This window comes from Callionymus lyra, chromosome 10, assembly GCF_982586985.1.
Source record: "Callionymus lyra chromosome 10, fCalLyr1.hap1.1, whole genome shotgun sequence".
Lineage (NCBI taxonomy): Eukaryota > Metazoa > Chordata > Actinopteri > Syngnathiformes > Callionymidae > Callionymus > Callionymus lyra.
This window is the reverse complement of record NC_141827.1, coordinates 11237464-11251468: the sequence shown is the minus strand read 5'-3', so window position 1 is coordinate 11251468 and position 14005 is coordinate 11237464. Positions and strand designations below refer to the sequence as shown.

General features: G+C 38.6%; 1 protein-coding gene across 1 annotated transcript in view; it reads left to right on the top strand.

Annotated features, from left to right (window-relative positions):
* Positions 1-14005, top strand: part of cacna2d2b (calcium channel, voltage-dependent, alpha 2/delta subunit 2b) — a 38263-nt gene that overhangs the window by 20663 nt on the left and 3595 nt on the right. The window contains exons 10-34 of the mRNA XM_087801185.1: positions 310-409; positions 488-649; positions 1653-1763; positions 1834-1912; positions 4414-4463; positions 4608-4697; positions 5836-5901; positions 6299-6373; positions 6451-6525; positions 6584-6655; positions 6799-6870; positions 6934-6995; positions 7594-7670; positions 7745-7805; positions 7887-7984; positions 8645-8735; positions 8794-8856; positions 8928-9031; positions 10682-10780; positions 10843-10934; positions 11004-11051; positions 11193-11264; positions 12320-12472; positions 12553-12605; positions 12701-12756. Coding sequence (XP_087657311.1) covers positions 310-409; positions 488-649; positions 1653-1763; positions 1834-1912; positions 4414-4463; positions 4608-4697; positions 5836-5901; positions 6299-6373; positions 6451-6525; positions 6584-6655; positions 6799-6870; positions 6934-6995; positions 7594-7670; positions 7745-7805; positions 7887-7984; positions 8645-8735; positions 8794-8856; positions 8928-9031; positions 10682-10780; positions 10843-10934; positions 11004-11051; positions 11193-11264; positions 12320-12472; positions 12553-12605; positions 12701-12756 — 2081 coding nt within the window. The remainder of the gene's footprint in view (positions 1-309; positions 410-487; positions 650-1652; positions 1764-1833; positions 1913-4413; positions 4464-4607; positions 4698-5835; positions 5902-6298; positions 6374-6450; positions 6526-6583; positions 6656-6798; positions 6871-6933; positions 6996-7593; positions 7671-7744; positions 7806-7886; positions 7985-8644; positions 8736-8793; positions 8857-8927; positions 9032-10681; positions 10781-10842; positions 10935-11003; positions 11052-11192; positions 11265-12319; positions 12473-12552; positions 12606-12700; positions 12757-14005) is intronic.

Sequence of the window (14005 nt, the reverse complement as noted above, 5' to 3'; positions counted from 1 at the left end):
TTCTTTATCATTTTGTTAGATGTCTATTAAATCCTCACATGCCCTCTCCTTGGAATTGTGCGCACATAAACTTTTATCTCCAGCTGAGTGGAAGTGAAACAAGCTGTGCAGAATAAAATACATTTTCTGCCCCATTTGTTCAGCAAATTCAAACTGAAGTCCACATGCTTCACTTCACCTGCAATCTAGCAGTTTTTTTTTCCAACCATGTGAAGCTCAGTCTTACACCGATTTGCTTTGTTGGATGTATTTTTAGTCGCTGTCCTCAGGTTGGTGTGTGTGGATCTGAAAGAGTGTTTATCTCGGCAGGAGCGGCAGTGTCAGTGGACTCACGCTGAAGCTGATTAAAGCATCCGTGATGGAAATGCTGGACACGTTGTCTGATGACGACTACGTCAATGTGGCTCGGGTTTGTTTGGTTTTTTTTTTCCCCTCATTTTTATTTTTAGAAACATGGTGTTTTTTTGATGCTCTGGGTTTGTTTCAGTTCAACGAGAAGGCCGAGGCTGTCGTACCGTGCTTCAAACATCTTGTCCAGGCAAACGTGCGGAACAAGAAGATCTTTAAAGACGCCGTGCAGCAGATGCAAGCTAAAGGAACGACCGACTACAAGTCTGGCTTTCATTTCGCCTTCAACCAGCTCCTCAATGTGAGTTCACTGAGGAGAATCAAGCCTTTTTTATTACCTTTACAAATTATTATGTTCAAGAGAATAAAGCAAGAGAACAGTTCCACTGAAACACAAACAGCATAATGAGAAAAAGTGATGAGGATTTAGCAGAAAAGTGACACAGAGATGATGGCGTACTTTTTATTTTACAACCCTCATGATGAATTAAAAAAATAACATGTACATTTCCTCAAAACATCTTGTTCTTTTGTTATTTTGTAACAGTCGCTCCTGGGCTTTTCCAGAACCCTTGATAAGGACCTACTTAAAATCCTCCTTTATCCAAGATGACAAAAGTATTAATTACACATATTATTTATCTACATTTCAGTCCGTATGAACTAAATCTACATTCTTACTTTGAGGTGATCTTATTTTTAAAGTCATATTTTATTTTTGTCCAAACCTTCTTCGCGTCAAAACAACTGTGTAATAAATCCACAATAACAATGAACCTAATGACTGTCTTTACACGACTTTAATGTAAATCAGTGTCAGAAATGTCATATAAGTCATTTGTTTATACTCACAAACGTGGCTCTTTTTTTTTTTTACTTTACTGACATATTCAACCCAAACCTAGTCTTGTCATTGTATCATTCTGTCCTGAACACAGACAAAGAACTGTGTTATTAGTTCATGAGAGTGAGGAGTGGTCAGGATGGTCTCATTTATTTTACATCCTGCTGCTGCTGCACTGCAGACATTAAAACAGCGTTGAGCTCCTAACATCAGGGACTTTTATTATCCTAAAATAGATGTTTTTCTATTAAATATACATTTTCTTTTGCTTGATCAGAGCAAATTAAAGTCATAATAGTTTTGAAAGTGCTGACAAAGCTGAAGTCGCCACTGCAGGGACTTTAAAAGCTCCGAAGTCTATATTTAAAAACCGCTTGTATTCAGCACATTATCTCTATAGCTTTATTTCTTTATTAGTCGCATCCTAAGAATTGTCTTTTAATTGAACGTTTTCTTGCAGAAAACAAACGTTCCGAGAGCAAACTGCAACAAGATCATCATGCTGTTCACGGACGGCGGCGAGGACCGAGCTCAGGACGTCTTCATGCAGTACAACTGGCCCAACAAGACGGTGAGCGTTTCCTCGTTTCTCTGACTTTAATCCACGTTCTTTACTGATATTCCTTCTCTGAACCATCCAGGTGCGAGTCTTCACCTTCTCCGTCGGTCAGCACAACTACGATGTCACACCCTTGCAGTGGATCGCGTGCACAAATAAAGGTACGTGTGACTCTGTCACTTTTATTCAACTAAAAAACAATTCTATCCAAGCAGAGGAGGTTTAATCTGACTTTACAATTAATTGACAGAGATACATGAATGAACATGTATGTGATAAATGCTAAAACAAGCATCTCGTTATGGAACCGTTACTGATAATAACTTATGATTTGATTCTCATTTCCTGTCAAATGAAGCCATACTGTTGATTGATTATCAATTTCTTTGGCCTACAAATGTTTATAGTGTTTGAAACGTTGAATCCAAAACAACTTGAGTGATCCCAGTAGTTAGAGTCACAATAGCTCATCTACTCATCAGCATCTCAGACGCAGACCCTCAAAGAAGTGGTCATAATGTTACGGCTGATCCGTGTAAATCACAGGTGATTGATTTCCCGAGGGACCACATTGAAGGAGGTGCATTTGAGCGGCTGGATTACGTGTCCAAGATGTATTTATGGATCCCAGTTCAGAGGATATGGAAGTATTTCTACGATGGGAAAATGTTTTTTAAATTAACTTATAAATAATAAATAATAAATATATTAGTAACAAACACATAATGATGGATCCTTAAACATAAATAATTTAAATAATTTACATTTATTTAAACAGGTAATACATTATAATGAATAAATAGCTATATTTTTGGCAATGATATAAAAAAATTGAAAGTTGTAAAATAAATATTGTGAACATGTAAATGCTAGTTCCATATTATTTGAATAGAAAATATGAAATAAATGTGGGATAGTATATATTAAAAAGGTTTATGTTCATTCATCAATAACCACCTGGATGTCAATAATTTATGTAAAAGAAAATCATACAAATCATCATTTGTGTGTTCAAGCACTAAGAGCATGCAGACCTCTGCCAAGCAGCTAACTTACACCCATACAAATAATAAAAATGCAATATTATTGCCATATATAATAATAATAATAATAATAATCTCTATTTATATAGCGCCTTTCTAGACCAGGGTCACAAAGATATCTACTTTATTACATAACAAAATAAACTTGAAGGCACAGCAGGTCAGAGTAGTCGTTCAGAACTCACTAGCACAACACACAGTAAAACATGTATAACTTGTGGAACTCACAGTGAAGCTCTCTTTCAATGAAACAGAGTCTTGCTTAAAGAGAGAATAATAGACGATCAATAACCTCCTTGGCAGAGGTAATAATTGAGGTGAAGTAAAAGTACAATAGGTGATGCTACGTTAATAAAAGAGCATGAGTTCAGGAGAATTTGGTAGTAAAACGCTAACGTCCAGCAGGTACGTGTATCTGTGGTTCAGGATTTACACTGATTGCTGACGAGGCAGTTTACAGTAATGCGTCCGACGTCGGTTCAATTATTGAGGAGTGCCGAGCCACTGTTTTTTTTTCTGCTGAGTTTTACGCTCAAAATGACCACAATCCATCAGATGGAACAGTTGTCTCTCGGTTTTTCCTTCCTGGGATCAACAAAAGTAAGTTATATCTCGGGTCGTTCATTTCAATTTACAGGAAAACTGGTGTTTTTCAAGTGAATAAATGAAAAAAACAACAACAGTGAATAGATTTTAAAAAGGTTTACGAGCACTCTCGCGCTAAACTATGTCACATTTTGGCAGAAAATTATCTTTTGACATCTGTCAATGTAACACCAAGCTGGCACCTACAGGAAGTTTACATTTGGGCAGATTTATATCCTCCTTTCCTCATCTGGAATTAAAATGAACTTCATCTAAATTTATATTTATGAATTTAGCAGAACCTACAACAAGTTTTACCCAATCACTAAATGTTAACACATCTGCTTTAAAAGTTGCTGGAGCCAGCTGTATCCTCTCGTCCTCAGTCATCGCCAGGATCCCACTGGTCCTTCGGCTGTGGAGGGCGTAACAACTGTTGCCATCTAGTGGCCGGAAGTTTAATTACAACACAAAAATTAACAAAAGCTGGAAATATTTTCATGTTTGCTGTAAATTTAAAACACAGCTTTTGTGAAATATAAACCATAACATAACTATATTACAAGTTAAACATGGTTTGAAGGCAACATTTTTTTTTACTGCACTACTTTACTGCATTAAGGCCAAAAGTTTCCAGCAAGTTACCTGCTCAACACTGCGGTGAAAGCTTTACTTCAACAAAGTACGTTAAAGTTATTTGTATCGTTGACGTTGCAAATGAAAGCAGAATCCTTACACTGTACTGCAGACCTCATTTGTTACTTTGTGATCAACTGGAGGATAAGACACGACGCTTCTAATCCTTTGAAGCTGTCGTGCTTCTTCCAAAGTGTCACTTCCAGCTGCTCCGTGTTGTGCCACGAGCTCTGCAGCCTGCTTTCATGAGCTCAGTGTTTCTCGCTCCGTCTTCTCCGAGGGTTCAGCTGCTGAGTCACTGGACTGCTAACTTGGAGTCTGGAATATTTATTAGCGACGCTGCTGTAACATCTAACAAGCACAACTCACACCCCCCCCCCTCTCTCCTCGCCCGCCAGGTTACTATTTCGAGATCCGCTCCATCTGTGCCATACGGATCAACACCCAGGTGGGTTTTTTTAGTGTGTCTTGTGCCGCAGCTGATGGCCGCCCCTGCCTCCTCATGGTGTCAGCGACGTGGACTTGTTTTCACACTCGCGCTCCCCTCAAGGGGGGGATTAAAAAACTGTGGTCGCTTGTGTGTCCCTGACAGGAGTACCTGGACGTGCTGGGTCGCCCCATGGTCCTGGCTGGCAGCGAGGCCAAGCAGGTTCAGTGGACTAATGTGTATCAGGACGCCCTGGTAAGATCAAGACACGCTCGGGCGCGACGACTGTGTCTAGATGTGGTTTGACGTCACAGAGCGAGGAAATGATGAGACGCTGGATTAGTTTTGTAATGATTTACTGCTGCTGACGCATCGTCGTCTTGTGAGAACTGACATGGTTTCAACTGTAGTTACAGAAAAAATATATATTACTATATTTATATTGAGCTACATATTACTAGTAAAACATAAAATAAAAATGATTGTACTTTATGATTACTGTTTTCTGGTAGATTATAGAATTATATCAGCTCTTTTTTATGCACTGAAAGCACTTTTATACAAACATTCATATTGAATTCAAAAGGCTATTGAATGATATATTTTAAAAAAAAAGAAAAAGGATTTCAAACACAAACTCTATAATATATTGTATATAATATATATTTTAAAAATATTACATTTTTATATTCGTTTAATAAAAACAAACAAATTCATCCTTAAAATATAGAACTTATTGAAGAAAAAAAAAATGATCCCCTTAAAAAACACATTAAAATGAAATCCGAGTTTTAACCTTGAAATGTAATTTACTTCCATAGTAGATTGTTTTGTTTTTTCCGAGGAAAACAAACAAAAACAGCGATCAACTGATGAAGCTTCATGAAGCATTGCCTTTTTTTCAATGCTCAGTAAGTGGCATGTTTGTCTTAAAGACAATGTGAGGTTTTATTAAAGTAGTAAAAGCCAATTTTGTATAAAATTGTTGCTAAAAGTGTGAAAATAAGTCAAATGTTTCATGAAGCTTCATCAAAAGTATTGTAGGATTTGTATTTTCCCTGAAAAAAAAAATACTTTATTGTTGGAAAATCCTTCAGACGGAATTTACAGTGAAATAATAAAATATTTTAACACGATAAATAAAACATTTTAGACGCCCCTGAACGTACGTTATTGTAAAAAAAAACATTTTACCATTATGAAAATATATGGATGGTTAACTTAGCTGCTGTTTTACCAGACCGCCATCTTGAAAGAATCAAGAGCTTTGGAGTTTCTTGGTGCTAAACAGAAAGAAACTCAGAATGATCTTCTTGTTCACAACGTTTTGAAGAACATCTACCTACTTTTAACAAATTACATGTTTAATGGTTGGTTGTCTTTCACCCTGCAGGGTCTGGGTATGGTCGTCACTGGGACTCTACCTGTTTTCAATCTCACTATGGATGGAAACTCACAGGTAAATACAGATTATTAAAGGAGGTTTATTTGTTTTTATTTTATATCGTGGAAATCTTCAACATATTCACAGACACACAACTCAGCACCAACATTTTAACTGACGGAACATAACACAAACAGTTAAAAGTTGATCAAAACAAACGTTTACACTCAAAATTGTGTGAATATCTCTTTTATTTCAAACAAAAAAACCTTCTGGGGACACAGTTTGTGTATCTTTCATCCTATTTTTTTTTTCACTGTTGCTGTCACAGTTTAAGCTCCAGCACTGTCTTTAAGAGAACCAGTTGACTCTTAAATTAAATCCTAAACACAATCTGGAGAAACAAATGGTGTCTATAACACACATTTACACAAGTATTTGTTCCAGGCTCATGTTTGTTTTTTTGACCCAGAATCAGCTGATTTTAGGCGTCATGGGAGTCGACGTCCATCTGGATGAGATCAAGCGACTGACGCCTCGTTACAACGTGAGCTTTAATCCTTCCGTCCACTTATTTGTAGACTTCAAAACATCAATGTTATCTGTTTCTCGTTTGTGAGGCAGCTCGGAGCTAATGGCTACATCTTCGCCATCGATCCAAACGGATATCTGCTGCTTCATCCCAACCTGCTGCCGAAGGTGATGGTCAGGCTCCTGCCCGTAGATTCATCCGACTCAAATAACAATGTCTTCTCAGCCGGTCAACCTTCCCGAGCCGGTGACTCTGGACTTCCTGGACGCGGAGGTGGAGGACAGCAACAAGGAGGAGGTGAGTCGTGGTCGGATGTGAAGCTGCAGAGATGATGGTTTGAGGCGGAGACTGTTGGCAGCTGCGTGACGTTATCATCAGGTCAGCAGACAAGACGTGTGTTCGCCGCAGGGTTTGAACGAATCATGTCGCATCTCCTTCAGATCCGCCGTCAGATGATCGATGGACGCCCCGGAGAAATGCAGATCAAAACCCTGATCAAGTCCATCAACGAGGTACGTGACGCGTCGTGGTCCAGGATCACGTTCAGATTGTAAGGTTTTTATGTTTCGCCACAGAAATACATCGACGACGTGTTCAGAGGATACACCTGGACGCCCATCAACGGAACCGATTACAGGTGACTTTTGATCCGAGACGCTTTGATGAAGTTTATCTTTGTCATCACAATATTTAACATTTCTCATGTAAAAACTTTCAATTTCTTATTGAACATTTTTACAATTTAGCATCACATTTTTTTAAATGACTGAATTAAATCATTTGGATAATAAAAGCTTGAATAGGTGAGATTTTTTTTTATAATTAATACGATTTTTTATATTTATTTATTTATTTTACGAAGTCATGTGATTGTTCTTCGCGACACATGATTGGCTGAAAGTACTTTCGACACTCGGTAATATTGTCTTCTGTCACTATTATACCAACATTTTTATATTGACTTTTAAAAGCTACGAATTGAATTGAATAACGTATTTTTGAATAATCGGAACTAGAATATCAACTCTTTGTGTCTTAAGATATCATTCATTTTGAAAACATTAAATTAATTTTTCTTTTTAAACGAAGTTTTAATAAGATATTCAACGTTTCAACATTTGAGATGTTAAATCCAACCAAACAATATTGTGAAGACAATAATATACTTCGTTCGATTGATGGATTAAAAAAAACGTCATTTAAGATGATTAATATTGTGATGCTTCCACCTGCAGTCTCGGTCTGGTACTGCCGCCTTACAACGAATTCTACATCCAGGCCGACCTGAGTGACGTCATGCTCCAGCTGCAGTGTAGGTTCCTGAACGCATCATCAGCATAAGAATGTATCAGAACATCTGTACTTGATTTTGATTTGTTATTACAGACATGCAGTCGCTGCTTCCGAGCTCCTTCGAAGCATCAGGACACGTGTTTCTTGCTCCACGGTGACTTTTCTTTTTTTTTCAATTTCCATCTTGTCTTGGACAGTAAATAACTGGTGGTAATATATTCTGCTCGCCCTGCAGGGAATACTGCAAGCGTCTGCATCTTTCTGACAACAACACGCAGTTTTTGCAGAACTTCCTCTCGCTCATGTTGGATATTTCACCGGAATCTGATGAGTGTAAGTGTCACGTGTCTCAACCGACAATACACCCTTTTTTACACCTAAAATACTTCATTATAAAAATATAACTTCACTTGTAAAAGTTGCACAAAAGTTAAACAGTATCCTTTTTTTTGTTAGAGGTATAAAAAGAAAAAGAAAGATATCATTATTATTTTATTGTATATTATTTTAAAATTGATCCTGAAAGAAACTGGCAGCCAGTGAAGAGTTTTAAGGATCGGAGAAATGTGAGTTCTTCTACTAGAGCTGGTCAGAATTCTCGCTGCAGAGTTTTGTATCAACTGCAGGCGAGAAAACTCCTTCTTGTTTGGACACTAAAATAAACTTACAATAGTCTAAACAAGAAAACACAAACACATGGATTATAAACTCTAGATCGTGTTGTGACAACATTTTCCTAAATTTAGAGATTTTTCTCAGTTGAAGGAAACAGTTTCAGGTCAGTTTTTGCAGTGTTGAACTAGAGACAAGTTTTACTCTCATGTCATGAAGGCCTAAATACATAAATACACACAAAAGGCTGCATTGCCTCAATGAAAAGTCAAAATCGAAAATTGGTGAATTAAAGCTAAAAATAAAATTTAAGTAAAGTTGTTAAAATCAGGGGCAGAATTAGTCTCCAGTGGATCATGTCAGTCTCTTCTCTGCCTTCAGGCGATCAGGGTCTCATTCACAACCTGATCTTCGACGCCAGGATCATCGGGCAGCTGGCGGCTCGTGTCTGGAAGAACAAGGATCTAAACTCGTGAGTTTCATGGGAGCCGCGTGACGTCGTTGACTCTATTGACGCCGTGATTCCACAGGTACGGCTTCCTGGCCGTGTTCGCCTCCACGGACGGAGGAATCACACGCGTGTTTCCAAACATGTGAGCGTCACACTCGTCGAAAATGGTCGTCGGTTTGACTTGTTTTACTGACTGGTGTGATGTTTGTCCAGAGCTGCAGAGATGTGGGACGAAGACCCCGAACCCTTCAACTCAAACTACTACAGACGCAGCCTGGACAACAGAGGCTACATGTTCAGAGCGCCTTCAAGATTCTGTGAGTAGAACCTCAGAGGTGCAAATGTAAGGATGTGGTTTTTATTTTGTTTCTTCTAAGCCAACAACATCAGTCATATTTCTGGTTGTAACCCAGATGGAACCACATTATATACAGTAGACACTGGCTGTTGTTAGGGGACGTCAAATCTAAAGGGAAAAGTGAGCAAAACAAGTGAATATAAAGCACCACTATGTAAGATTGAACAGACTTGTTTCTGGCTCCCCCATGTGTCAGAAATTATAATTGAATGTCACTGAACCTCAGTCTGCATGTGTTTTTGTTATGTCGACTTTATGTTTTATCTTCTGCCATGAAGGAGACATCAGGTCAATATTGTGTAGTTTAGAGCACTAGAAATTTCTTAGAATATGGTGTCTGATGCGTATTACCATACAGTCGCAAAAATACAATATATTTTTATATATAGTGATACTGTAGTAACAAGGATATATTTGTAGTATTGTCGAGTACTTGACTCTGGTATTGTAGTATTTACAGACCACGTGACTCTTGACGAAGTCGTAACTGCTTTCATTTGTTTTCAAACCAAAATATGTCCAAACATCAGCTTTAAAAGCTGCTGGAGTCACTGTATCCTCTCGTCCTCAGTCATTGCCAGGATTTGCGTGACTTCATAGATCCTTTAGCAGCGGAGAATGTAATGACTCTTGCCATCTAGTGGCTGGAAGTTTAATTGCAACACAAAAACAAAAAAAGAACGCTGTGAATATTTGTGCGTTAATTGTAAATCATATAATCCAAATATTTTATTTTAAACACACTTTATTTAACGGTAAAGTGTTTGAGAATCACAGTAAAAAAATATGATTGTTCAAGAGCAAGACAAAAAATATTCATGGCTGTGGGATATTGATACTGTTTTATGATGTGTGTATATATATATATATATATATATATATTTCTTTTTTTTTCTAACACCACTAGTTAGTCATTAAATTGTATGAAAACAAACAAAATATGTTTAAATGTATTGTAGTGCTGCTTTAGGTAGATGAAGCTTCATGAAGCAATGTCATCACTCACAGATGTCAGAAGGTGGCGCTCTTGGCTTGAAGATCATTTGTGGTTTTATTTAAAATAGTTGCCTAGAGTAGAAGGTTATCCATGAAATAGTGCCATCTAGTGGTCTCTGAAAACATGGATGCTTCACGAAGCTTCATCAGAGGATCACAAGTGCAGGTTTTATTGTAAGCGTGACCTTCTCTCCTGAACACGGGAGGCGAGTCACGTGACGTAAGAGCCGGAATAAATAATGGAGACTCCGGTGAGGGCTGAGCTTGACATTTGCCGAGTCCGTCCATGTAAACCCGGCGTGTTCGCGACTGTCTGGAGCATAAATCATCGACGCCGCGCTCGCTGTCACTCAAGAACCTTCACTGTAATTACATCTTTAGCTGCGACAAAGACACGTTGACAAGTGCAATGAGATGATGTCGCCTTGAAGGAGCAGATGTTTGTTCCTTAAGTGCTTGTTTCGCATCATGGGTGTCGTTCTCCGCGTGTCGTAAACGTGTCGCGGCGGCTCGAGCGGGTAATTAGCTTGCGTCGCCGGAGGAGTGAATGGAAACGATGCAGGTTTAATGAATCGTTGGCACTTCAACTGAAGCGTCTTCTGACTCCTCGCAGCCGCCGACGAGCCTCTGGGAGCTGAGAACGGCACCGTGGGGATCTTGGTGAGCTCGGCCGTGGAGGTGAACTTGGGAGGAAAACTTCTCAAACCCGCAGGTGAGTCGCTGGAGAACACGAGCGGGAGATGTTTCCCTTCAATCCTGTGCTCGTGATGTCAGTGGTGGGCGTGAAGCTGGACCTGGAGGCCTGGGTGGACAAGTTCAAGATCTTGGCCAGTAACGTGTCCGACAGTCGTCAGGGGTCACACAAGGTGAAGGTCACTCTCTTCTCCAGCTCATCCCGGTCTGACTTTAACACAAGTTGACTGTTGTGTCGACAGTGTGGACCGTCCAGGAGTTGTGAGATGGACTGTGAGGTCAACACTGACGTGAGAAGTTTTCTTCTTTACTATCATTTTGCTTTTCTAAAGAAACACTGTTGCAGTGCATTATGAGACTCTAATGTATGCAAGTGTTTTCCAATAATGCTTCGGCTCTGAGTTGAGAAGAGGTTTGTCTCCGTTCTTCAGGACCTTCTCTGCTATCTCGTGGACGACGGAGGATTCCTGGTCATGTCCAACCAGAGGGATCATTGGAAAAAGGTGCGTTTGTCAATATTTTAGCAGGATATGAAGGATAAAAAGTGTCCAATACTTAGACAAAAAGTCAATATTAAGATATTTATTCACAGGAAATAAGTCGCACTTTTTTAATAGTTTGAATTGACTAAAAAAAACTATATTTTCACTTAATTAGATTTTCTTCTGCTCATTGTATCCATCGCTTGTATGTTAAGAATCTCTACATTAAATAGTTTCTCTATATTTTTACCTAATGTTTCAATCATTCAACTCATTCTGCATTTGTTTGATCAGTGGTTTAAACAAGTACGTTTGTTGAGCTTCTATCTCAATATTTAGAAAGATCAGAGCTTGAAATCATTTTATTTTGACCCACTGTAAGACTACAATATGAACAGGAAGATGTCCATGTATTTTATCAAATTAAATCTCAAACAAAAGAAAATAATAATTTTAAAAAGTTTTATTATGCAGTACGTTTGTAATTGTTGCATTTTCTCCATTGACTTATTTGAGAGACTGAGAAGTAAAAAAAACCCCGTTAAAACTCATTAATAATTGAGAAAAAAGCTGCATTTGAAACAATCTAGATCTCGATGAGACGTTTAAAGATATATCGGTAATTCAGCTTTTGTACTGTAGATGGCAGCATCGAGTTGTACAATGTTACTGTTACAATGACACTAATAATTAGACTTATATTAGTCTAATTTAATACTTATTGTATTGCATTAATTGACAATTAAAAAAAAACATTTTTTTACAATAGTTACAAAATCTGGCCGCAGCGACCTTTAACCTGAGCTTTGGAAGTAATCGATAGATGAACAAAATGAGTCAAATAAAAATGAAGGTTAATACAAATTGATTTTAATTTTTTTATAGAGCTATTTCCATTTATGATTTTACTGAAAAATAGTTTTTTTTAAGTTTAACAATTAATCATTGTTGTTGTTTTTGTTCTATTTTACTTAACAATAAAAAATAAAATCAATTAATTATGAGACCAGATAAAAAAAAAAATCTTAATCTCGTTATTTCCTCTTCTTTGTCATATTTCCATGTTCCTGCTGCAGATCGGCCTCTTCCTGGGGGACGTGGACCCTCACCTGATGTACGCGCTCTACAACAACTCCATCTTCAACCGCCGCCAGTCGTACGTGTTCCAGTCGGCGTGTGAACCCGTGAGCAGCAGCCACACGGGAGCGGCTCCCCGAGGCGTCTTCGTGGTGAAGCACCGGTCGCGCCTTCACGTTCCTCGCTCTGGATCCTTCTCCTCTAACGTTTGTGCTCTGCTTCGCTCCCTCAGCCGTCCGTCGCCGACCTCCTGAACGTGGCGTGGTGGACGTCCACGGTGGCGTGGTGAGTGCGGCGTGCGGGTTGTCGCGGGGAAATGTAGCGTCACCGTCATGATCATGGATGTTTCACAAACGTTGTCGTTGTGGTCGCCTCGACAGGTCTGTGATCCAGCAACTGCTGTATGGACTGGCATACAACAGCTGGCTCTACCAAGGTGTGTGTACGTGTGAAGGCATGTGTGTGTGTGTGTGTGTGTGTGTGTGTGTGTGTTGTGAGGTCAGTGTTGGTCAGTGTTGTTGCTTCATCGTCATCATGAGCTTGAGTCGCATGTTTACGATGTTCGTCTTCGAGCTGGTGTCAGTTCAAAGTTCTTTATCGTTGAGACGTGAATGTGTTGTTGTTGTTGCACGAAGGTTGTTGGTTTGAATCCAGCTTTTGAGCAAATCTGTCACGATTGCATCATTTTCTACTTCATTGGTGTCTCTAGAGCATGTGTTTCAAACTCAAGGGTCGGTGTCGACCTATGTTGAACTACCAAGATGTCAGAGGTGAAGAAAAGAAAAGGAACATAAAGAAATATCTACAATTCTTTCAATTACAACCTCACATTAAAGACCGTTTTAAATATAAATAATGTAAATATTGTGGCTCCTTGAGTTTGAAACCTGTGCTCTTAAGTGTGTTTTGTTTGTCTGTCTGATTGTGAGGTGTCCATGGCATCCTGTGCCTCTCCCCCTAGCTAGCTGGGATTGGCTACACCCTCCTTCAGTGGAAGATAGTAGATGATTTGTTGTTATGAGGATAAAAACTTGTTCAGGGAAGTGAACGTCTGAGCTCTTTTAAACAAGGTTATAATTATAAGAAAAACGTAGTTATTGCAGTAGAGACGTGTGGTTGTTATTGTCATGAATGATCCTAAAGGTGGGGTAGATGTTCTTCAGAGCGTTGAGATCAGGCTAACTTCTGAGTAACATTACATTTTCACAAATACATTTTCAAATAAAGACAATAATCAATTAATGAAAGCGTTTGTTTGAACAACAATGTTGTTCAATGTCTTGAGACATTGCTACGCTAACACGCTCTAATGCTAGTAAATATTAATGGAATTAAATATTTGTTGTACTGTATCGATATTTAACAGCACTGTATTTATACTTTCTTTTGCTTTCAAATGTTGTTTTATTTCATAGTTATTTTATATTTTATATTTCAATAAAGTTGGTTAAATTTAATTATATATAATTTTTTTTAAGTATTCACACGATTTTTTCATTTTCGTGTTGCAATTAACTTTCCGGCCGCTAGATGGCAGAAGTCATTACATCCTCCTGGCGTCGACTGAGGACGAGAGGATACAGTCGACTCCAGCAGCTTTTAAAGCTGATGTTGAAATGAAATGAAAGAAAGTAGTTACGACATCGTCAAGAGTCATGTGGTCTGTAGATTCTGCAACACCAGAG